At 36.4% G+C, this 27,811-nt stretch overlaps 1 protein-coding gene across 1 annotated transcript in view; it reads right to left on the minus strand.

The window, feature by feature from the left end:
* Positions 1-27,811, minus strand: part of LOC121853164 (basement membrane-specific heparan sulfate proteoglycan core protein-like) — a 476,204-nt gene that overhangs the window by 451 nt on the left and 447,942 nt on the right. The window contains exons 104-111 of the mRNA XM_042347127.1: positions 22,661-22,825; positions 21,855-22,049; positions 18,291-18,469; positions 17,926-18,062; positions 14,361-14,558; positions 10,486-10,698; positions 10,202-10,349; positions 6,653-6,814 (exon numbers count right to left, since the gene is read on the minus strand). Of these exons, the coding sequence (XP_042203061.1) occupies positions 6,676-6,814; positions 10,202-10,349; positions 10,486-10,698; positions 14,361-14,558; positions 17,926-18,062; positions 18,291-18,469; positions 21,855-22,049; positions 22,661-22,825 (1,374 nt within the window). The 3' untranslated portion in view covers positions 6,653-6,675. The remainder of the gene's footprint in view (positions 1-6,652; positions 6,815-10,201; positions 10,350-10,485; positions 10,699-14,360; positions 14,559-17,925; positions 18,063-18,290; positions 18,470-21,854; positions 22,050-22,660; positions 22,826-27,811) is intronic.

Here is a 27,811-nt window from a genome sequence, read left to right on the forward strand (position 1 = left end):
ATATATATATATATATATATATATATATATATATATATATATATATATATATATATATATATATATATATATATATATATATATATATATATATATATATATATATATATATATATATATATATATACAGGCACTTCTCAATTTATGCGATAATTACGTACTTGAAAATGGTCTTGTAAATAAATAAAATAATGTAAATAGTGGTGATGAGGAGGTTTTGTTATTAATAAGAGTACAGTACCCAATATTATATTCCAGTGAAAAACTACAGTATACACGTACCAGGAAATATAAAATACTGTACTCTGGGCCTTTGCTTGTATCTAAAGTATGCTGGCGGGAACATTTTCAGGAGTTTGGTGTTTGATCCATGTGCTCAACATTCGTTCCATTCTTTCCATTATAGAACTTTGGGAATATGAGGTCTTAGATGCATTGATTAATGTTCCAATCTTGACACTCTCCTTGGTCTTCTCTACACTATCATGAATAGTCCGTAAAGTAGATCCACTAAATTCAAGGGCATGCTTAATATCAGCTGTTCATTCACCTCTCTCATAACATTCGAGCACATCCATCTTAATCTCAATAGTCATGGCTTTACACTTCTTAGCACCACTGATACAGTTGCAGAAATGTGTTCCTACATCCCATGGTAACCAGTGTCTCCAAACGACCAACCTATATGACCTATAGCAAACTTGTCTATCAGTCACATCAGTCGTTACACGACCAATGCCCATTCATTCATAAATAGTGATACTACTGCTACGATGTTGCCATTTGGAGATATGGGTTACAACAGAGGGTGTAAGAACACATTTCTGCAACTGTACCAGGAGAACTTAATGGATGCTTTAGTGACATGATGGAAGGGGCAAAACATGTGCAATATATTGTATAGTATATTGCAGAAAAAATAGTGTAACACTCTGTGACTATAGACTGTATCCACACGAGGGAGGAAGTTGCATACTCATGCCAAACGTACACACGCTTCTCGAATGGCGCTGGCAACGCCACACCACCATGCTGCCAGCCCCCTATGATGATGTTTGTCGATGGTCACATTATTCCAAACATAAGCCCACAAAAAAGAAAAAAAAGGCGTTAATGCACAGCGAGCATTATTCTAAAATTGGCGTAAAATAAACACGCATAAATCAAGTTGTGCCTGTACTTAACATATTTATGATAAACATTTCAATTGGGTTAGCCAGTTTGACAATAGTAATAGCATCTATTACCTTGTTAGTTAATGTTAGTGAGGGGGAGATGTAGCATTAAGATGAGGGGAAACACCATTCTTGATGACTTCTGCATTAGAGAAGAGGAAGAAGAGGAATGGGGCAAGGAAAAGGATGGTGGAGAAACTGTAGATGATACTACATTAAAGGTTGAACTGTATTGGAAGGACAGAGATGGGAAAACTAAAGAAAAATAATCTAACTCCGAGGACTGAGGTGGGACAACAGCAATATCTGGAGCTTCTCTACGCGCTGTCTTCCGATACCTGGGAAGAATCAGGCAGAGGTAACTGTAGATACATGCACTGACACATATTAAATAAATTCCACCTGCTTTGTAGACATTTTAAAATGTTTTAAGTAAGCTGACTTAAACATAATTTACAGAGAATAAAATAGTTAAGAATATGTCCAGTATACAGTATACAGGTATACCTCAATTTATGATAAGGTTGTGTTCTTGATAACTCTATTGCAAATTAAATCACATTTATCCATTGAATATCATCATAAATTAGTAGATTCCTTCCACAGAAAAAACTATTAAACATGAAATAAATTGATACTTTCCAACACAACTTAAATATGGACATGATCTTTTGTCAGCCTCATTCCTCCTTATCACTCCTAACTTTTGATATAAACGATGACTTTGTGGGGTTGCTTACCGCATACAGAGTATTATATATATATATATATATATATATATATATATATATATATATATATATATATATATATATATATATATATATATATATATATATATATATATATATATATATATATATATATATATATATATATATATATATATATATATATATATATATATATATATATATATATATATATATATATATATATATAATTTTAATATACAGTATACAAGTTGTTTATAAAGTTATCATATATTGAGGTATATCTGTATATAAAAAAAAACTACTTTTTCCCACTATCATCACACCTCCTCACCACCATCAACACACTCCTCCACTACTACCATTGATACACTCCCTCACCATCAACATTCAACATTCTCCCTCACCACCATCAACTCTTCCTCATTCTCCCATCACCATCACAATTAATACTATCCTCCAGCAGCAATAGTAAGTATTTTCTTAAATTAAACAAAGCAAATTTGACTTTAAATGAACTAATTTTCATTAAGCTTTATCAATAAAAACAAAACGTCCCAATTTGGCAAAAACATAAGTTGCATTTTAAGGCTCCTTTTGACAATATACCCTATTTTGTGTTTGAGTAAGAGTATGTGCAGAGATGAGGGAGAGGAAAGAAGGAGATAGAGAGAGTAGTGCAATGAAATTCTACTACTGTACTAATATGTAACATTATATAAAAATATACATCAATACAAATAATTTCCCTCACATCTCACAACTCTTAATTGTACACATAATATTGGCAAACAAGTCATATATCTACAGAATGCTCATTTTAAATACCAATCAAATTAGTAAAGCACGTGGCCTGTCATCTATGCATAGTGATGTGTTATATGACAAAAAAAATCTTGACTACATAGTTTTGGCTCTACCCTTCTGGAAGCTATTGGTATAATGGGTCAAATATTGTACAGTAGCTAAAACAACTATCTGTGCATACTTTGTGGGAAACAATATGAGGCCATGGAAGATAAATATTCGTATATGAGGGCTGTCACTAGTCACACGTAAAATTTCAGAGCATATCGACCCCCACTTGCACAGATAGTTGTTTTAGCTACTGTACATGCTGTATTTTATCAATAGAGATAATGATCAAGACATTTTCATGTTTTATAACAGCTTTACAATCCACAATGCCATACCAAAGTAATATGAACACTGGAAACTTGAGTGCTTTTAATGCAATTGTTTTATCCTGCTCTATCATGCACAAAGATAACTCCTACCCCAATTTTTTTATCCTGCTCCATCATGCACAAAGATAACTCCTACCCCAATTTTTTTATCCTGCTCCATCATGCACAAAGATAACTCCTACCTCAATTGTTTTATCCTGCTCCATCATGCACAAAGATAACTCCTACCCCAATTGTTTTATCCTGCTCCATCATGCACAAAGATAACTCCTACCCCAATTGTTTTATCCTGCTCCATCATGCACAAAGATAACTCCTACCCCAATCCATTACAAAATATGAAAAACAAAAATAGTAGCCAGATATATCCTAGTATTACTGGCACTAAATATATTCTGATACTGTACTGTATACAGTGCGTCCTTGCACATATGACACAATTCATTCCTGAAAGCACATCGTCTGTTAAGAATAAGTTGGATTGTATTTTCCCATACGAACAATGTTATACAGAAGCATCATGCAATTATGTGCATTATAATGAGGATTTTGTTATAGAGCAGCAACCTAAACTGCCTCCATATACATGTACAGGTATCCCTCCCTACATGAAAGGGTTAGGTTCCTTGAAAACCATTTGTAAGTGTATTTTTGTATCTCAAATATCATAACATATGGGAAAATTGGGTTCAGTTCCCCAATAACAAGAAAACCCCAATATTACACGGAAAAAAAGAAACTGGTTCACAAACAACAACTAATGTATTTCAAGGCCTAAGTACAAGAAACCCCCAATATTATACTCAAAACTAATGAAATAGGCCATGCCGTTCCCACATTTTTGGGGGTTATTAGTTCAAGCTTGTTTTCATTTCTCAAAGATTTAAGAGGTCTCTTAATGATGGTGGGTGGAGCCAAAGAATCAACACAATGCTTAGATAACATTGTGAAAAGATTCATGAAAGGATAGCACAAATACACATGGCTAAAAGAGCACTGCTCTTGAATAAAGCATTAAGGGAATATGGCTGCCAGACAAGTGGTCTGAGGGTGATGAGCAGTTAAAGAGGGTGACACAAATAAGCTTGAATGAGCTGAAATAAGAATAATGAGATGGATGTGTAATGTGACATTGAAAGATAGGAAACCCTGCTTAGAGTTAAGAGAGCAACTGGATGCTGAGAATATTGGTGAGATTTTGCATAAAGGTTAAGTGAGATGGTTTGGGCATACTGAGAGATTGGCAGAAACTAACTGGATCAAGAGATGCATGAGTTTGAATGTGGGAGGGGGGGGAGGAGAAATAGTAGTCCAGTGTAATTACGATTTGTCTAGATATTTAAACTAACAAGCTGAAACTTTGAGATTATGTAGAGTAGACCTTCCTAACTTATATACTTAAAGTCCCCCAAAATCTGGCTACAAGTTTTCTCGTTATCGTTAACAATTGGCAACCATCTTTAATTTTGACATGATTTTTTTTATTGCCACTAGCAGGCAAACTAACGGACTCTTCGAGTTAATTTTTTTGGGGAAAAAATTTATCTTGGTGTGCTCTTTAAATCCCATCTCCTTTAATTGATACAAAATAAAACAATTAAAATCCTTCAGTAATAATAATGCAAAAATTAAATTTTATTGCAGATGCAAAAATTAAATATTTTTGTTCCTTTTTTGGTTGGGCATAAATAGAAATTGTCTTTAGATAGAAGTTATAGAAAACTTCAAAGCTAATACAAACTCATAAAATATACTAACACCCTGCATTGATGGTTTTTTATTAGCTTGGGGACCTTCTGTGCATAACCATAAAGTTTCAGCTTGTTAGTCAAAATGTATTGGCCATAATGCAATTGCAACATCCTGTGTTGACGAACCCCTAAAAAATTACATGAAGGCATGCTATGTACAGTATCTCTGTTTGAGATTGCTCCAACATTGGATGATGATGTACAATCTAGTGCCTTGCAGGATGTTGTGCATCTTTTGGAAAGAAGATTAGAAAAGACAGGATCTTGTGGCCAAACTAAAAAGCTGTGGGTTCAGTACATTAAGCTTGTTGGCATCATGAAGGTTTTTGTAAGAGCAGAATGTTGTGGTGACTGGAGGCTCCAGCTGTATAGTGTACAACTCCTGGTTCCATACCTACACGCTGCTGGGCATCTGCATTACGCAGAGTCAACGCAAATCTACCTACAGTACAGCAGATGCTTAGACTGGATGCCATCATGAAACCAGAAAAATATGACAAGTTCACCAAGCAAGGCTATTTCATAGTGCGAAGATCTGACAAGTACTGGTGGTCAGGAATCTGGACTGACATGACGATAGAGTAGGTCCCTATGCGCTCCCTGAAAACTACTGGAAATCTGACTCGAAGGCATGGTATTTTACCCCTAATTACAGCAAATGGGTCCATTCAATGCCTGCAGCATCCAGAGTAGTTGATGCTATGGAACTCTTCAGTGAGGTGATTAGTGCCACTTCTGAGCAGCATATTGTCCTGTGTGAGTCTCGACAAAGTTGCGACCTTGCTGACACAAAGATTTTCCTGGACTGGTTACACCTCCACAATCCATTCAATTGAGCCACACCTCTCTTAACCTACTTGGCGAGTGGTGTCGTGGCCAATGAAGGTGTGAATTGTGATGACACCCGGTCATTTGGAGAATCATCTATGGAGATAATTTGACATCTGGGGCTGATCTTTCAATTCCCTATCCCTCTCCATCACAGCAATTGCTATTAAAAGGTAGATTGTCTGAAAGGTTACATTCTAGAAGCATGAGGTTTAAAAATCAGCCATTGCTTTAGCCATGTGCCAACATTCTGACTTTAGAGCCAATCTGCCATTTTGGATTTAGTTTCCAATTGACCACCCATGAAACCAAAGTAGGAAAGAGAATGTCCCAATTGCTGGCCATGGGTTCACAAACAAAACAGAATTTCAGGAATCAGCTCTCCATATCTAGGTTGATAGCCTCTGTCAGGTGGTTCTTGTTAATGAAAGTCTACCAGAAAAGTGAGAGGTGGTGGTGCAATCAATGATCCAAGGAATAGGAAAACATGTTCTAGATATCAGTGGCTCATATTTCTCTGAGCTTTCAGGATAGAACCAAAGAACTGTATGAGACAGGGGAGTTAATGGTTAGTACTCCACCCTATCTTTTACTTTTTCATCAAAATCATGAAAAATGGCCATAAAATGATGGAGTTGATCAAAACAGTGGTGGGTGATCTACAGTCACAGACCACCTAAATGGCATAGATATTAACAGAAGCCACTTAGTGGAGGGCACTAAGCTATAAAACAGGATATTACAAGTTCACTCCGTTCTTTTCTTTATGTGTCTTTGTGGCACAGTTGATTGGTAATAGAGTTAAAATTGTTATCATGATTCAAGAGTATGTATTTTGCATTTGATATAAACGTGAATTAAAAGTGTTAGAAGGAATTAATGATAAATCCCATTGAAATATTAAATAGCAAGGCTGAATCATGTGATTATATATCTCTAATATAAAATATTTGTTTGTAAGATCTGTCTGTCAGTATTAAAGAATTTCTTTTTCTTACCAAAATTGGCAATTAAGCTCTGCTTAGCCATGTATGTTCTTTCGTGATGTATGAACAGTCTTCTTTCTACTGATGACTGTCCTGCGGTTGTAATTCCTTCCATTGGTGAAATCTCTCTCTTGAAAGCTGTTGGTTACATGCATATTTCCCGTGGTTCTGGAACTACAGTTATAGGATGATAAGGGATTTGAAGGCATTCATTAATGATAAGTAGGAAAAATCAAACTTAGTAAATTTAAATTAGCAAAGGAAAGGGGGAAGACTATTAAAGTTAACAAATAAAAGGCTGGGAAAAACAAAAAATTATGCCTACAAGGTATTTAAAAAGGAAGTGCACTGAGCTCAATCATTTGAATATTAATCATTATATATTTTATACATAATCATAACCAAGGTAAATTATTATCCCTACCTTGATTTAATTCAGATTGTTTAAAAAAAAATATTTACTGATATTGTATGTACCCATCTCCATTATGATCTACAGGTACAGTACTGTACCTTTACTATCATACAGTTTTCAATCCAATCTCAATTTCTGCATCATTCAAGGGATTAATTTCTTCCACATATTATTATTATACAGGAATACCCAGGTTATCACAAAGCATGCGTTACTAATCAATGTGATAGTAATAGTTTCACTAGACGTGGGACACGGGAAACTGTAGCAGCTGACTTCCCCAACGCTGCTCCCTCCTCCTCCTCCCATGATCAGTTCGCTAACTCCCGTGCATGCAAGAAATGTTTATTCCCTTTATGTTTTTGGCCTTATATATTTTTTTTGCACATTCTGTGCACGTAAGAATAAAAACAAACAAACTTACATCTACCCAAAATTACGAGTTGAAAAATAACAATATAGGTACCCCCCTATATACGATGGCTTAAGGTTCCTGAAAAACCCATCACAGGTAAAAATATCATAAATCAAGATCATTACAAGATGGGGTTCAATGGGATTCTTTCCCAGCCAGTCCAAGATCCACATGTATTACAAACTGGGTGAAAAAAATCCTACACTAATATTTTATATGCATAAAACAGTTAAACAACAATCACCACATCACTAAGAACAAGCCTGGTCATCATTACAAGTCCCTTTCGAGGCTAAAGGGACTTTTGAACGTAGAGTGGAGACGGCACTCTGACTCCCACAAAGCCTCTGGGGAGTCTAATGTCACTTCACAATGTCAAGCTTCACCTCCAGAGAGACAGTTTTCCTGGGTGTCTTGGCCTTCCCAGACATTTTCAAAAGTTACACTGCTCACTTCAATTACAAAAACAGAGCAAAAGCAGTTGTCACAAAATTAGAGTGAATGATGATAACATAAAAACAATGATAGCGGCCGACATTGTTCACATCATGTTGAAAACAAGAGACAAAGCATTTTACAGTCACAAAAAACAGCAAAAATCACTTCACAGTCAAACAGAGAACAATGTAAATGTTAGTGATGTCCTCTCACTGGAAGGTGTAAAAAAACAAAAAACAAAAAAACACTGATGATAAGTAACAACACTAATACTGGCTGATAATCGTTGAGTTACACGGCCATGTGCGATCACCATGGGACATAGCTTGGTACTGTAGTGTAGCGGGTGGCTGTGTGGTGGCGCTTGGGTAGACTTCAACTGACAAGTGAACTGAGAAATGTGTCTGCTTTGACCAGACGATGACCATTGCTCATGTGGATTCTTTACGTCGTAAATAGGGGTTGGTCTTAATACATCACCCTTGTTAACGCGGGATATTGTAGATCGGGAGATACCTGTAATGCCGCTCACAGCTTGGCCTGGTAGGGGGAGGCTAGATCCCCGACACAGCACCCCCCTCCTGCTCCAACGATCTGCGCACTAACTCCCGCGGACATAAGAATGTTTCCTTTGAGAGATATTCATGGTAGCATTAACTTTATGCAATTATCTACTTTAAGAAAGCCTCAAGAACTTAAATTTTTTGGTCGACTGATACTTAACTGTAATAACTCTACCATATACTTTCCCTGAAGTACAGGTACTGTACTCGCCAGAATTATTCCTCTATAATTCTTTCATTCAGTCTTATCCCCTTTCCCTTCATAAAGAGGAAATATAAATGCTCTATGTCATTCCACTGACATCCTTCCCTCTCAAATATAAGATGATGTACACTCTTATCATCCTTCTATCCTTATTTCACCTCCCATTCTTAATACCTGTACAGTATTTCAATGGGAATTCCACCCACTCCTGATCTTATTTACAGCTAATCTCATTTTCTCCTTTGTAATAATTTTTCCTCCATCTTTTTGACACTTCAATTATATACACTGAAAATACAGTAATTCTGCCTCTCAATTGTTACATTTACCAGGTTTCCAAATATTTTCCCAATCTTTTTTTCTTTTTCTTTATTCTGAAATATATACAGTCTTTCATTCTTAACTGCCATTTCCATTTGTCCTCTTGGTTTCTTAACCTATTAAGTTCCTTATAAAACAACATTGAATTATCTTTAAACTTAGTGATATTAGTTCTTCTAATCCTTCTGTTGCACTATTTTATTATTTTCTTTACTCTCCTAATATTTCTGTACTACTCCCTTCTTTCATCACTCCTTTCTACCAAATGGCACTATAATGCCCTTCTCTTCTCCCTAGTGAGCACAGCCAACCTTTCATCCTACCATTACCTTTTTTCAATCTTTCATATTTTGTTGTGTCCTCACACTTAAGCTGCAATTTCTAGGATTGCACTCTTAAACTACTGCATTATCTTTCTTCTACATACCATCCCATTCAAAAATTAACCCATTTACAAGTGCCTACCTTGCCCTAATCATTTTCTATACTTCATAAAAATTTCAATTTCAAATTTGTTACAGTATATTGTGTTCAAGACTGAACAATATACTGTACTTGCTTAAATGAAGTAAAGTACCTGTATAGAGCTGCAACGTTACAGTACATTCTTTTCTAGTATGCAATATTAATGTCTGCAAAATGCAAGAACAGGCATTCAGTTCAATGTACTGTACTGTACTTGCAAATAAAAAAATCCTAACTCAGCAAACATAATCATGATAGGATGTCATTATTGTAATCTGAAGAGATGTAGGTTAAGATTAATTCTAAGACAATATTATTTCTTGATAACAACATACTAATTTATGAAGTATGGTGCTTTAATTCTAAATCATTGAATTTTGTTAAATAAGTGAAGATTCTAAGGTTATGTGAAGTAATATTTTACTTCGAGAAGAGGTTTTTAATGATATAGTACAGTACTGTATAAATAAGTTGAATTATTACCTGTCTTTTACTAATACGCACATCACAACATCCACATTGAGTAAATTACTTAAAGAATATCATGACAGCTTATCCATGCAGTCCAGAACATGCTATTTAGGCAAAGGAAACAATCGTGTTATACATATAACTGTTGATGCTACAGAAAACTGTAGGTGAGATAAAGGCCATATTTTGGAAATTAAGGAGAAATAGTGTTAAAAATTTAATAATATGCATGATTACAATGTATACCATGCATGTATAGTTATCTTACCTCGGGCATGGAGTGACATTAATGCCTGAGAGGGCCAAATCCATAAAGTTGACCACTGTTTCTTCACCAATAATTAGCCTATGGATACAACCCTCAAAGCCACTGGTGTGTGCTCCATCAGTCATAACCTGGAAGTCTGGTACTCCTCCTGATAACAGTTAAAAAAAATTACTTCCCATTTTATTGAAACTGTAGTTAAAATTCAATCAAAATATTTGAAACCTGTAATATTTAATAAGTTTCTAAAAACTTCTTGCTCTGAAATGTGACTTTGGGGTACTCACCAATATATATATTGCCCTTTGCATTGAGCATGTGGAGAACACCTGGGCTCTCCCCAGTCTCAGGCGAAGATCTATCTAATTTCAAATAGCCTTCCCGTCCAGTACGTCTGACTATCAATGTATGCCGCTCTCCGTCATTTACTTGACTTGAAGACCGAACCACTGCAGGCCCAGTTCCTAATTCATAGCTTAATTCAACATAGCCACCTCTAACTGAAATGGAAATTTGATTATTACTACTATTTGAAGTGAATTTCACACTCTACCAGTAACCATATTTTACAACATTTTATGTACAGTAGCTAATGAATATTTTTTAAATATGCATTAAAAAAATAAATCACTGATGCACACCCTGTCCTATTTTAACACATGGTGGCCTGAAGCAAGAACACAGATTCTCCTGATTCACTGCCATTCATTTATATTAAAACTGATAGTAGCCATACCTGATGTGTTGTACTCCTTCCATGAAGTGGTCCAAATATTTCCACCTGATCTATCCCTGTTACTTCATATATTACCACAACATCAGACACCAGTAATATAGCTATTTACATAAATCACTGAACACAATGCTTTCTCATCATGCACACATATTGCTACTTCGTAGATGTCTATCCTTCTCCAATCCAGCACACTCTTATCTCACTTAGCACTAACCCTTTAAATGATGATTCAATGTACAGTACTTGTATATGTCATTGGGTGGAGTGACAAGGGGAGGACAGTGCAGTACACACGAGAGAACTGTCTAACCTCGGAGTGTGTGCAGGATATACGCATCTGCCAACGGTTGGTCAAAATAATTCTAACAGCCTTGCGGATAGCTGAATTCCGATCGTGAATCTTGAATAAAGGGTCACTAATAATGGGTGACCTGACATTGCATCAAAAGGTCAGTAATATGAGACCACTAATTCCCCACCCCCTACCGCTTGACATTTCATGAGGTCAGGTCAATAACATGAAATCCACTAATCTCCACAGCTTCATATGAATGGAAAACACCAGTCTTTGCTGTAACACACAGCTTCATTCACAACGCACCTTGCATGCCCGTATCATATAGTGTTTTAGTTTTTAAATGTATTTATTTAACCAAACTTTTAGATAAACTATTCAGGATTACTTTAGTAAAGAAATTGAGTTTCAAACTAATTAGAACTGCTTTTATAGACTCCAGTATCAACATTTCCTAAATTTTTTTTATAAAGGAATGGAATCCCCATCATTATATTGTGTCAAAATATTTTGTTTAAAGATCTCTTATTGGAAACATCTTATAGAGAATTTATCCTTGATCATTATCATTGCAAATTAATCTCTCTAACACAATTAGAACAGATGCTGTTATTAAAAGTTTATAAATTTTTTTGCGAGTCAAATATTTTCGCTCGTGCCTGCAGTCTAGATGTAATGGGCGAGTGTTTGTCTGTGCAAAATGAGGTGCGTAGTTTAGAGTCAATACGAGATGCTAGTTTAGACTCTACAAAAGCTTTCCCAAGCATCCAGAAACATTCTGGGGATGTGGGCTAGTGTCTGTCTGTCTGTGGAAGATACATAGTTTAGACTCTCGGAAACATTTCCCAATTGTACAGTACCTGGAAAAATTCTGGGGATGTGGAATTTTTCTGTGTTTGAGAGAGTCGTCTCGTTACTCGGAAATCTCTCATCCCCAGAAGAGCTCTACACCAATTGTTCCGGCTAATGGAGATATCACCGTACATGACCGCGAAATTAAAAAAAAGAAAAGAAAAAAACAGGTAGTAATAGAGGTATTGTACCCATGGATTTAACAATGTGAATTTGTTTCTTGCAAATTATCGTGACTCCACTGTATAACAAATTATTGCTTTTGGCAAGTTCATCAGTTTTAAAGCACTGGGTCTATAGTTCTACTTTTAATTGACACAGCAATCATCATATGGTCAAATAAGCCCATTTCATGGCAGCCCTGTGAGATTGTTTGTTGACTTGTTGACCTATTCGTATTTTCCAAAGTAGGCCAATCGACGATCATTATTTGAAATGAATGCATCAGCAACAGACTTCAGGTTCATCTTGTCCAACCTGTCCTTGTGAATGTGTGGCAAAGTGACGATGTTAAGCCATGCTTGTCCCCACAATGAACATAGATACATTTTAAGGCACTGTAAGACACTGAATGTATGTTCTGCCATTGCAATCATCACTGGTATGGCAATAAATAAGTTCACCAGTGTGCATACGTCGCTAAACGGGACAGGAGTTTTTCTGATGAGCTGAACTACTTTCCTTTACGTTCTTGGTTTTCTCAGTTGCTCCCATCTGAATCTTCATGTCAAGGAACATTTTTAGCTGGTACTGCAATCTGCTAGAATTGATATCGCCCTCATAAACATTATGAAGCTCATCTGGCAAACTTGCATCTTCTCCCAGCAGAAATAACCATGTAATTTGTCAGTAGGAAAGTGCTGTCATTGAAACGTGCCCTATGTTGACTCAGATGGCTGTCCAAAACCTCGAAGGACTGATGATAGTGATGATAGTAGTCAGAGGGTTATCCATACCACTGAATGGTCTCAGGAATACCATCCAGTATCTTTGGTGGCTTTCGATGACGCGATAGCCTCAGTTCTCTGATGAAATCGTGTTTTTCTGCATCAACACGAATCTCATCATACATTTTCTGAAACATATCCTCCTTCCATAAGCTATCCATGACTCTTTGTAATTCAAAATGCAATTGAATATTATTGATTACTGACTTTCCTCACTAATCTGTTAGCTCAGTTCAGAGTGGGATGGAGGCACAGTGTCCCATAGGTTTCACTGCCTAGTGGGTGGACCAATGAAGTTGACAGAGTGATAAAGGAGATAAGATTTTCTAAGTCCTAGAAGATGTGTAGTGAAGCAGAGGAGGCAGATGGCAGGAGGGTAGGAGTATGGCGGGAGTGGAGGAGGAGGGTGGGAGCAAAGGAGGGCGGGAGAGGAGGAGGGTGGTGAGTCACTGAGACTCTGCGCCGAGCCGAGAGAGTGTCCACACTTTAGCACAGCTATACATCCCTACATATGGTACCTCATATCTTCTTTTGCAGGATATTGGGGAAACTGAAGGCCCTGAAGCACCTGCTTGATTCCAGGCATTTCATTTAGAACAAAAGATACACAGACAGCCAGTCCAGCCAAATTAAGATCTTTGTGCTTTGCTTTAGTGTGCTTGGAAGTATATACTATAATCATTTTGAAACACTTCTCCACATTAAAATGTGTTGCTTTAGCCATGAGTGTCTAACAACAGAAATGGCGAAGATGTTCTAAAAGCCATTGGAAAGAAAGCTGTCACTAACGCCTCCTGTTTCCATCTTGTCGTTGTCAAAACAACATTTATACTGGTGCTAGGTAGACTGAGAAAGTTGCCAGTCGACAATCAGTCATTCATTTGAACGAATTTGACTGTGACTTGCACATATAGATGTCTCTTAATAACATTGTAATACTTTTTATAGTTATGCAAATTTGTACATAAATATTTGCATATCCTTTTTGATATTGCATTCATTAACAGACTGTAACAAACACTCTGAGAAGTAATTTATTTATGCTGAATAATTATAATTACAATCATTATAATTGACACCCAAGACTCTTCCCCAACAATTGTGTTGAATTTGGAATGTCTTCCTGACGAGGGGGCTGTATACACCCTTGACGTATTTGGAACGAGACAAATATATTATAATGTATGAAACAAGAAATTTACATAGAATGAACTCTATAAATTGGCCTTAATTATTAAAGCATGGTTATTCTGATTCAGTTAGTTGACTTGTCTATTATGCTTATTTATTATTTATTAATAAGGACAACTCAAATTAAATGGTTATACTTACGGGCAACACTGATGAAGTCCTGTCCACGTCCAGACACATTTGACTCTTGACCATACCAGAAAAGAAGGCCTTCAGGCTTTAGTGTTGAGAACTCGAAAGTGACTTTCTGAGGGGCTCCTCCCTCTTGTGGCAATAGTGACTGATCAAACTCAACCCAAGAATCACTTGAAAAGGAAGCCGAACCTTCAATTTCAACAGCTGATGTGGAGAAAAGAAATTATGAATTTTAAGAATGAATTATGATAGTACTTTACATTATAATTAATAATCATTTATATTTTATAAAATATACTGTACTACACACTTCCAAGACTTAGACATATGGTAAACTGAAATTTAATTAAAGCTTGAAATGTCTTGAGGTCCTCATTCATCCTATTCTTAAAGGGATAACACACAAGATACAAGACTGGAAAAAAATGTAGATCTCGGACATTTCTTTCTTTCTTGTACATATACTATAACATAGATATCACAGAAAACATTAAAAGTGCAAGCAAAGTGATTTATGTAAATCACAGAGGCTGATTGGTTTAGTAGAGTAAATACTGGTTAATTCATGGATTTTCAATCCACTTTTCATCAATCCAGTCTCATGAATTGTAGTACAAACTGTGCTTGTGCAATGCTAATAGAACTGTCTCTACGAATACCTCATAAGATTGATATTGTGCAAAAAAAAAAAAAATGAAAATATTATTTAAGTATGTTAACCCCTGCACTACAGATGTTCAATATATGTGGCAGATTTTTTCATTCTGTGTGCTGTGAGTGTGACATATACGGATGGGGCACGATGAAAATACTACACATGCTCTGGTGAGTAGCTTGGGGTTATAAGTCTATTGACACCACAAAATTTTCCCACATGAATGGGTGATTTTATTTCAACTCTGGTGGCCAATATCCATAATGCTATAAAGGAGAATACACTTCCAGGGTAGTAGCCCAAAACAAGAACTTTGTTGTTAATATGTTGGATGTAATTTATTTTTATAACTTAAAGGAGAGTAATGATGAACTTGGTGTATGTGTGATATGCAGGAAATTGTGCAAAAAAACAGTAGAAGAAAAAATAAAGGGTTTAAGTTCCTGTGATATTGAACCCAGTCTGAGCAGGCAAAGGCAGCATGGGAGAGAGGATGAAGAGTTGGCATTGAAATTAATGCATTTCATACATTACACATATGATTTAACAAACTTTGGTTTGACTTATGCATGTTCAGTAACAGAGAAACTGATAACTGTGCTCGATGATCTGCAAAGTAAATTCACAGAGAAATTTAATCCTTTGAATATCTTAGCATAACTGAAGGTCTGATATTTAAAAACTGCTACATAGAGATTTAATTTTTTTTAGGTCTCCCACTGTGAAAGGGTTAGAATGCTGTAATTCATAAGTACTGTAATAGTACCAGTAACAGTTAGGCCTTTAAACACATTGTAATACATGGTACAACAATCTATAATGAGTAACATCTTAAACGCAGCAGCGAAAGTGGAAACTGCAAATTTTTAATTTGCACCCTGTGTTGAAACAACTGAACTTGTGAAACTTGAGCAAAAGATGCGAATTTAAAATTTATGTTCTTCAAATCATTTAATATATAAGATGAATTGTTGAGATGCTTATCTAACTTGAAAATATTATAGTAAAGTACTGTAGTTAAAAATAAAATAAAACATAGTAAACGGAAACAAAATTTCATGTGTAGAGATATGTTCACTGTGGACTCTCACGAGCGGAACTCATATGAATACAGTATATGGCAAGTCTTGCCTTTGTGTGGTGCCCTCCTATGTATAGCAGATCAGTTAAAAATTTCCCTTCATCCACTAAACTTTAATTTATCCCATTACCATCTACAAGAGTGTTAGCTGGTTGGGTGTTTGGTCAAGTCTCTGTTGTACACTAATGGCAAATACTGGGTATGCATGGGGTTTTGAGTGTACCTGAACATGTTCCAATGTTGTCATGACATTTGCTGGCCACTTTTTCCACAAGATCACAACCCTTACGTTATCCACAAAATAGTATTGATCCTTGCAACCATTTTACTTGACTTTTAATAACAACATACATTAAGGATAATTAAAACATTGAAACAAATATAAACTATAATATGTCATCTAATGCTTTGTAATTTCTCCCATTGATTCAGCAAAATGTTAGGAAACAATCATGGTCCATCTCCATTGTGTGGATCTGCTTGGTCTCCTGCAGGTGAGGTACTGATGATGTGTTCTGTGTTGACAGCATCTGTTTAATTTGATTCCATGTGATCTCTTTCGGGTTTAGGTCCAGCGAGTTCCCAGGGCAGTCGAGCACTCAATATTCTTGCATATACTTTGTGAAGAGCAGTTTTTTGGCAACATGATGTGATGGCATGTTCAGCTCTTTTTGTAGTCAGTGTTGAATCATTTGCTCTGACCCATTGTGATGGATTTTCTTCATTTCTGCTGCAGATATTGTCAGATTATTCATCACTTATCATTCCATAAGCATCTCAATAGCTTTGGAAGTCTTTTTGGGCCTCCCAGGAAATTATTTCTGAGGTGGAACAAAACCTGACAGGAAAATTATGCCTTGCACTTCAGTCTTGATTGTTGGTGTACCTTGTTCTGGCACCTACCTACATGAGGTGGCTGAATGACAACAGCTCAAAATCCATAGATTTACCCACTGAAGTTGGCATCAAATCAAATTTTACATGAATTTTTTTGTTGTGACAAGATGCCTAGCTTCCCTAGCTACTCCAATAACACCCAGAAAACATTTGCCCACCCATGCTCTTAGTTACCCACCAGTCACCATACCTAAATGATTACATTGGTTGCATCTCCCCCTCTCCTGAGATAAGGTCTTGGAGGAAGACATCCCACTAATATATTTATTTGAGAGTGATAGTGCAGAGTGAATACACTAGTGATAATGAATCAGATATAAGTAATGATGATGATGGTCATATTGAATAAATGGATATTGATGATAATGAGGTAAAGGCTATGAGTGGTACTGTTGCAATTCCATCTCGTAGGCTATTGCTTGTGTCAACACTACCACCACCAGATGGTGAAACTCCCTCCTCTTCAATCTGCTATACAATGGAACAAGAGTACATGTACTCGTACTCAGGATTTTGTACCACAATTACAGAACCTCACCTACAGGAGGAGATAGAGCAGACCTGAACAATGGAGATGGGTCATGATTACTTCCAAACACTTGCTGAAACCATGACAAATTTATTTCCGCTGGTGATAAAATCAAAGCAAAACATGACAATATATTGCGTATTATTTAAAATATGCATGAGTTTAATTACCCTTAGATTTTTGTTAAAAGTCATGTGAAAAGGTAGCAGGGATCAAACAATTCTTGTGGGACACTGTATTTTCCAAAAGCGATAACAACTCTTAAAAAAAAATATAAAATAAAAAAAATAAAAAAAAAAGCATGAAGAATTATTCACTTTTCTTTAGTATGAAGAAATCTATATTTCCCAAGCTAAGAAGTGCCAGTGCATGGTCTATGTATGGGTTTAATAAACTAAAATATACTTACAATGTTCACAGTGATGTCCAGCAAAGCCAAGTGGACAGCGACAGGAGTAGTCATTTCCAGAGCCAATGCATACACCACCATTGCGACATGGCTGAACCATGGTGCACACTCCAGGCTCCACCTCACAGTCACGACCACTAGCGGATACGTTTAAGATGTTGAATAATAATATAAATATACAGTAGAGTGAAACCTCACTACTTCAAATTTCATGAACCCTTCAGGGGTAATTGCCTGAAAATTTTGGGTGACTACCCGCATAACAGATCTTTAACAAATAAAACAAGTAAATCTTAAAAGACTGATATCATCACAACCTATAAGACTTATGTTTATGAATTATTCATTAAAATGTCTTTACTAACCTGTAGCCTTCTTGGCATTTGCATACATATCCATGAGATGTAGAAGAGTCATCAGTGCAATGCCCATTATTTCTACAAGGGTTTCTACTACATACAGATGATGATCCTCCACACTGACCAACGTTGGCTGAATCAACCAGCGCCTCTGCTAGTCTGACATCCTGGTCCATTAATTTAATCTGAAAAAAAAAGGCAAGGAATGTATGCTCTTTCTCCTGTACATAGCATTACAGCAAGGATGTCAGACAGTTTACTCTGATTGAAATAAAAAAGCATTTTATATACTTACTGATTTATGTGTACAGATTGTGAACACATTGTACTACAACTACAATGTTGTGCTATGACTTGCTAAGTATATATATTTACACACACACACACACAAAAATACATAGTAGAATCCCAGTTATCCAGCACTTATGGGGATTGAGAGGTGCCGGATAAAGAGTTTTCCTGTTAGTTGAAAATCCCTATTACAATCCCCCAATAAATCCTATAATGCATGGTGCTACAGGCTGACCCCACAAATTCTTGTCTCAGAAAAACAAACTTCTTTAACTTATTCTACTCTATATAAATGATGTGGCTTAAATACAAAGAAAATACATAAAATTATAAAATAAGAAAAATGAGGAGTATGGGCGTGTATGAGTGGGAACTGAATATGGAGGCGGTGGGCTATAACTAAGGCCATTTTATAACTACGTTTCTGATTCGCTAGCGGGTGCCTCGTATATTTTTACTTGTAATGAAATGACATATATAAAAGTTGTGGAAAAATCATTACAATACTCTAACATGGTTTAGAAATGAAGAAAATATAGATATAAAGTTATAAAACAAGAAAATGAAGAGCATGGATGAGTTTAAGTGGGAAGTGAATGTGTTGAGGCAGTAGGTTACTGGACTATAACTGCATGGCCGCACTCCCTTCCAATGTGACGTCATGGCATATACACAGCCAGCGCAGCAGCCACATGTCTGTGAGTCAGCTGGGTGACTGCATGGCTGAACTGCGTTGAGTCGCCCAGAGGATGGTTTGAGTCTGGGAGAAGCTATTTTTTTTACATAAAATATATGCTATTGTATTTAATGATATGCTATGTATCAATTTTATTGTTTATTATAGCAGTAAATATGGCAGCTCATCCCTGCTGTGTGCATCATTCAAACTTACAATTGTAGTTAATTTTGAAGGAATTTTTATTTGTATTATCATTTAACTTTAGTGCCAGTTAGCTGAATCTGTCGGTTGCTCGGATACTGCCTAACTGGGATTTTACTCTTAATGTTTAATTTCTTTGAAAAGCATAAAATTAATTTAATACTGCACGTTTCATTACGTATTTTTTTAAAGGTTTAAATAAATAAATAAATAAATATTAATGAAAACAGTCAATCAAATGATGAAAATGTACTGGTAGTTTTCTCTAATGTGAATAGATGGCAGCAAGAGCAGCATATCATCTGTAGTATTAAAATAATTTTACCCCTAAGAAATTAAAAATTAATGATACAGAGTACCGTACGTATATCTATAATGTTCTTGCACTAATGTCGACGAGGATACGACCAGCGAGGAATAGGTTAAAGTAAACAGTTGTTAAGACATTTTTCTTGCTTCAACACTAACTTCATCATTTCAAAACACTTTTTAACAAATTACTCTGTAGGGTATATGTTAATAAACAATTTATAATACTCTAATGTGGCTAAGAAATAAAGAAAATATAACATAAATCTATAAAATAAGATAAGTGAAGAGCATAGGTGTGCAGGGGCATGTGTGGAGGCAGTGAGCTGTAATGTATCGTCGACTCATGCTTGTCCTCCTCCCCAATGTGATGTCACAGCATATACACACATTTCAGTTATCTGGCTGACTGCCGGGCTGAACTGTGTCACATCACCCAGATGATGGTTTGAGTGTGGAAGAAGTTATTTTTTGTACATAAAATATGTGCTATTGTATTTCATGATATGCTATGTACAAATTTTATTGTTTATCATACCTATTTTGGTTAACAAAGCAGTTATAGCACTACTGGTGGCAGACACGAATGAATGGCTTCAGTTGAGTTCAGATTGTTGGACTAAATTAGAATTTTTACTTAACAGGACCAAATGTGAACAAAGTTCAGATACTGGGATGATTCAGATAGTTGGAATTTGGATAAAATGAATCATACTGTAAATTAAATAAAGTCTACATCATTGGATTTACCATAAAAGTGGACTCGTTCTATATACAGTGGCCTGGGTCAGTACCGTGGAAAACAAATTTTACCAGGGGGTGCTGAATATTAAATCTGGTATCCTAGATACTGTGTGATGCAATGTATAGCACCTTATACCAAAAGTATTGAGCACCCTCCCTTCCTGCATCCATGTACTGGTTGGAGTGAGAGGGGTAGGATGGTGCGGCACACACAAGAGAACTGACTAACCACGGAGCGTGTGTGGGAGATGTGCATCTGCCAATGGTCAGTCAAAAAATTTCAAATAGCCTTGCAGATAGCTGAATTTCGATCACGAATCTTGAATAGTCACTAATAATTCTTCATGAATAAGTGATTTACCAAATAGCACATACGGGGGGGATGAGTGTTTATGCTGTTTTTGGGTAAGTGTAATGGGTATACGTAGGAATATATATTCATATATGTAATGGTATCATGACCCCTTTTAGTGCTGATTCAAATAGTGCTCTCTTTTCAAAGAACCTAACCCCAGTTACTAAATAAGGTCCATCTGTAACTGCAAAATAAAATGTTCAAAAATAAGATTAAAAAGGGGTAATATCAGATGGGAATGTACAGTTAACCCTCACTTTACGCGGTTAATGTAACCCGGAGGGTCCCGCGTAAAGTGAGAAACGCGTAAAGTGAATAACATAACATATGGGATTAATTGAAATGGAGTCCGGGCCGATCCCCAAACTCCACTTTTTGACGACACACAACTATGTTGTAGTAAAAATATTATCTTAACTTTATGATGGTATGCACACACAATTAATAATTAAGAGAAATATCAATAATATTAGGTTTTTAACACTTACATTAGTAGAAAAAATGGCTGGGCACACGGGGATGGGCGGTTGGTTCCGAGGCAGAGGGCAGATTATTGGCCCTCACCTGTGTCACTTGTATCAATTGTATCACTATCCACCACAGAGGCTTGCAGGGCCTCTTTGTCAAACTCCCCAAAGTCCATATAAGTCCATATCCTCACCATAATTATCACTATCACTGACTTGGGCCGGCTGTGGTGGGTGGCGGGTGAAGAACTGGTAATGTTTTGATGACTGGGCGACCTTGTGCGCACCATGTTCGCGCCGCTTACACAACATGGCGGATGGCGGGAGGTTTGGATCCAAAAATGGCACGGCTCACCAGCCGCTCTCCGCGTAAAGGGGTACACGCACCGCGGAATGTGAGCATCCTGGGTTCCGGCAGGGCACCGCGTAAACGTGGAAACGCGGAATGTGGGACCGCGTAAAGTGAGGGTTAACTGTAATGATATAATTCACACTATGTGAACAAATAAATCTTCATGTCTTACCTCTGATACACATCCTGTAAATCCACGCTTAACTCCTACTTCGGGGGATATTGCTATTCGAGAATGATCTATACCTCCAATGAATAGTGGGGTAACTAGGTTGAGTCCACGATTTGATCCTGGAGATTCACCATTTTGCATTGGGTTTTCATTGACCATCAGGGAGCCAAGACGATCTGTTCTGTTTGCACGGGCCTGTAATATTAAGAAAGGCGATGAAGAAATAATTGCTCACGATTTTTATAACAATACTTGCACTGTGCAAGTGGGCAGAACTGTCTATGCAATATTTCTTAATATAACAAATATTACAACAAATGCTGTCTAATCAGCAAAATAACTATTGTAAATCTGCAAAATTTGCAATGAAGAATAAAAATCCAAATGGCTGGTTATAAAGCCAGAATATGTATATGTACAGTATTTAAAATATTATAACACAAATGAGTTGGAATTGGGTGATTGAACTTTAAATATAATGCAATAGCGAAATATTAGCCAAATTAACATGGTATTTATTTGGGTGATAGTGATTTATCAATAACTTTTTTCAAATGTTTCCTTATTATGAAATTGCTACGACCATAAAAAGGAAACTCATTATATTTGCTATTATACAAAATACAATTCACTAATGTGATACAAAGACTTTTGCTTACAGACTTTCTAACTTTAATTAAAAAAGAATTAGAATTATTGGGCAAAAAATTTAGAAAAATGAACCTATTCCACAACTAGGATTAAAAACATGCAATAGGCACCTTCTTTGTCCTTAGACACATGCATAAATATAATTAAAAACTGACCTCAATCCACTGGCCTTGCTGAAGAGGTTCACTCTGAATAGTGGCAGTACCACTTCCAGTATTAAATCGGAATTCCAGACGTTTATTTCGAATTGCTAATGATGCAAAATCACCTTCTCCACTTTCTTTTTGTGCGCAGTACATCAATACCCCATCATCTAAATTCTGTAAAAAATGATAATCAATTATACAGGTACTTCATATTAACCAATAAATAAACAGGGGTGAGAGAATTATTTTAAAAATATTACATATACAAATAGTAGTCACTTGTTATATTATCATAATGGTTTCCAGAAAATGGTGAACTACGTGGACTAAGCTTAAAGATCAGTGAGACAACCCATGATATGTATTTTACTGCCTTCCAACCCCACTGAAAATCATCCGCATTTCACCCCACAACAAACAGAAATCTGACACTTTTAACCATTAAACTGTGATGTGCATCATATGAAGTTTTCCTCTGGACTGCTATATGCATCCCACGATAACATGATTTTCATGGGACTGTTTTAAAATTGTGAGTCAATATTGGCCTCATAAAGCATTTCAGATGTCCCAGACCTCCTCACGCTTCCCACACCTCAATAGGGTTCAGTTGCTTTTCAGTTATTATAGAAGATGCAAGTTTATTTGTCTTTAGTGACTGTCTGCCCCTGCTATGCCCAGATCCTCCCTCCTCCCGTTACCACCACTGAAGCGATAAGTACGCGACCCATGCACGTGGACTCAATGATGTTGAATGGTCAAAGCATACCAATACAATGTCAATGTTAACACATTACTCATGATTTGTGAATTAAAAGTCAGGTGACAAATAACAGCTTCATATCGTATACAATGGTAACAGCATTTACTACACACTTATGTGATAATTACGAAGACATATACATAATACTGTATCTCCCAATACATAACAGTTTAGAACAATAAAGATTCATATGAGAATAGACTTATGTGTAACAGGTTCTATATCTAGTCTATATGTGAAACGCGCAATGCTCCAGCTTGACAGCGTGTCTTGAACTCGCAACCGTTGGGTTCTTCACGCCGATCATCAATTCCGTTGTTGGTTATGGTTTCCCTGACCCATCTATGCGGATTTCTTTTCCCCATGGTGCTTGTACTGGCTTCGATCTTCCATGATTTAGCTCCACTAGTTGCCGATTCCGGTGGTGGCATAGTGGCCTTAAGTTGACTCATTCTTGGTCGCTTGTGGTCAGGTGATATGTCTATTTGGTAGGCGCCCCCAGTGATTGCTCTCTTCACCCTTTGGAAATTGGTCTGGTGTTCTCCTCTTTCAACTTCGCCCCGTTGCACCTTGCCACTGCTGATCAGAACTCCAGTGAAGTGTAGAAGCCTCGAGTGTGCTCCAGAGCAGCCATCTATACCACATACCATCTTTTGGCTGCACTCCGCTATCAGATGATTACGACCCAGGCAGGTGAAGCAGCGACGTTCTTCCTTTACGAGAGCAGTTCGCTTCCCTGTGGACATGCTGAGGAATGTCCGGCACATCTTAAGAAGGTGATATCCATGGCATAACGAGCACCGTTCATCGTCTGTTTCACTGGTTGGCTTTATTCCTGATGTCACTAAACCTACAAGTTTCTTCCTCGACGAGGATTGGCGTGAGGGTGAGTCTGCCTATATTCAGTTTGGTTCCTCCGGTCCTTGTCCCTTTAAGGCCTCCTCCACCTTGTCGACCATATCCATAGATAATTCCAACATCCACTAGATCTCAGGAGGCTTCCCTTGCTTCCTTTTGTATTTACGCACCTATGATTGGCGATATCGAAACTGGACCACCACAAATAGCAGGCAGGATGCTTATTAACTTAACCACAATAGGCCAAAAGCTACACCACCTTAACTAATCTATTGTAGCTCAGGCACCCTGCCCACTCACTGAGAGTCAATGGGTTAGGGTAGCCCACCCACACTCGGGTTCCAGACAGCTTATTTTTAATTGAGTTCCCAGCACAACAGTGTTGTAAATATATCAGAAACTGCATAATACACAGATGATTATTATTTGCTTTGGTTTACCTGTGTAAACATCAGAAGAGATCAAAGATTACCAAATGGTTGTGACCTAACATTAGCTCGCTTTCTACCACTGAAAATCTTATGATGATTACTTCCAATGCTTCTCTGTGATTTGTGACTGTAAATTACTGTGTTTATGTATTGTGGATAAACAAAATTTAGTGAGATAAATTTTTACTATAAGTAATCATTTTCAGCCTATAAGGAGGGTCAAGCTTACCCCAATAACAACCAGCTTAAAATAAAGTCAGCTTATCTCAAAGCCTTGCTGCAACTTAGAATACCATATAGTATATATATATATATACAGTCAACCCTCACTTTACGCGGTTAATGTAACCCACAGGGTACCGCGGAAAGTGAGAAACGCGTAAAGTGAATAACATAACATATGAGATTAAATGAAATAGGGACCAGCTGACCCCCAAACTCCACTTTTTCCAACACAATACCTATGTTCTAGTAAAAACAACATCTTAATTTTATGATGGTACATGCACACAATTAATACTTAAGAGAAATAGAGAAATACAGTCACCAAGTTAATGTCCATTCAAATAATGGACACGACTCCCTCCCCCTCTTCTCACACTACACTGCTGGCTCTTCCCTCTGAGAAATTTTGGGGGGAAAACCAGGTATAGTAATAAATAATACCTCAAACTAAAGTTAGGATAATATAATTGACATTGCTGGATTCCTTGTAAGACCAGGAATATTTTGAATATAAATGTCATATATTTTTCACAAAAGATAACATATTTACTCAGAGCAATCATTACATCTAAAATTTGTATGTCTAATGCAAAATCTATGATGTTTATTTTCAAAATGATCATCAAATTGTAAGAATTCCAGCAATGTAACTTATATTCTGGCCGGATAATTTGTATGAATTTTATGAGCTAAATAAAAAAATTATACTTCACCCGCGTAAAGGGGTACACGCACCGCGGAATGTGAGCATCCTGGGTTCTGGCAGGGCACCGCGTAAACGTGGAAACGCGGAATGTGGGACCGCGTAAAGTGAGGGTTGACTGTACAGTTTTACCCCGCCTAACGCGGTTTCACTTAACGCGTTTTCGCATATACGCGGTGCCTTGCCAAAGCTGAACTTTCACTTAACGCGGATTTTTTCCACATATACGCGGTGAGTGTCCGAGACGCTATTTTTAGATTTGCCCCACCCGCCACCCTGCCTGACTGCCTGTTTTAGCTCATAAAATTCATACAAATTACCAGGCCAGAATATAATTTACATTGCTGGAATTCTTATAATTTGGTGATCATTTTGAATATAAACATCATATATTTTGCTTTAAACTTACAATTTTTAGATACAAATTTTTCTCTAGGTAACTATGGTATCTTTTGTGCAAAATATATGACATTTATATTCAAAATATTCCTGGTCTTACAAGGAATCCAGCAATGTCAATTATATTATCCTAACTTTAGTTTGAGGTATTATTTATTAAAATTTAGTGGTTATCCCACACATCTCCTTGGGACGGTTGGTGGGGGGTGGGGGGGAGGGAGGGACCAACCGACCATCTGTTACCCTGTGAAGAATTATTATTTTTTTTTATTAACTGAAGATATTTGTTTTAGCTCATAAAATTCATACAAATTACCCGGTCAGAATATAATTTACATTGCTGGAATTCTTATAATTTGGTGATCATTTTGAATATAAACATCATAGATTTTGCTTTAAACTTACAATTTTTAGATAAAAATTTTTCTCTAGGTAACTATGGTATCTTTTGTGCAAAATATATGACATTTATATTCAAAATATTCCTGGTCTTACAAGGAATCCAGCAATGTCAATTATATTATCCTAACTTTAATCTGAGGTATTATTTAATACTAAATGTTAAAAACTCTGGAAGGGAGGATTGGTGGGGGGTGGGGGGGAGGGTTGGGACTGACCGCGCGGTTGGAAGAGGGGGGGAGGCAAGGTGGGGTACTTTGATTGACAGATAGTGTCGTGAAGATTATTTTTTTTTTTATTAACTGAAGATATTTGTTTTAGCTCATAAAATTCATACAAATTACCCGGTCAGAATATAATTTACATTGCTGGAATTCTTATAATTTGGTGATCATTTTGAATATAAACATCATATATTTTGCTTTAAACTTACAATTTTTAGATAAAAATTTTTTCTCTAGGTAACTATGTTATCTTTTGTCCAAAATATATGACATTTATATTCAAAATATTCCTGGTCTTACAAGGAATCCAGCAATGTCAATTATATTTTCCTAACTTTAGTTTGAGGTTATCCCACACATCTCCTTGGGACGGTTGGTGGGGGGTGGGGGGGGGGGGAGGGAGGGACCGACCGACCATCTGTTAGCCGGCTGTGTAGTGTGAGAGGGAGGGAGTTGAGTCCATTATTTGAATGGACATTAACTTGGCGACTGTATTTCTCTATTTCTCTTAAGTATTAATTGTGTGCATGTACCATCATAAAATTAAGATGTTATTTTTACTACAACATAGGTATGTGCGCTTCAAAAAGTGGAGTTTGGGGGTCGGGCCGGTTTCTATTGGAATTAATCCCATATGTTCTGTTGTTCACTTAACGCGGTTTTCACTTAACGGGACCCTCTGGGTTCAATTGACCGCGTTAAATTGGGTAGTATATATATATATATATATATATATATATATATATATATATATATATATATATATATATATATATATATATATATATATATATATATATATATATATATATATATATATATATATATATATATATATATATAGTAGTATATATATATATATATATATATATATATATATATATATATATATATATATATATATATATATATATATATATATATATATATATATATATCATGTAGATCCACAATGAAAACGTGGATAAGATAAATCTTGATAAAATCACACGGGAAAAGAACAGCATCTGAAAGCAGTGCCTTGTTTGTTCATGATAGGAATAATAATCATCCCATTGCTTGGGAAAAAAGCTTAGAAGTATCTAAATCATCTTGTGTCACAGAAAGACTTCTGGTTGAAGCTAGTTTGATTAAGGAATTAAAATCAATAAACCTTAG

Source organism: Homarus americanus, unplaced genomic scaffold, assembly GCF_018991925.1.
Source record: "Homarus americanus isolate GMGI-L3 unplaced genomic scaffold, GMGI_Hamer_2.0 scaffold32871, whole genome shotgun sequence".
NCBI lineage: Eukaryota > Metazoa > Arthropoda > Malacostraca > Decapoda > Nephropidae > Homarus > Homarus americanus.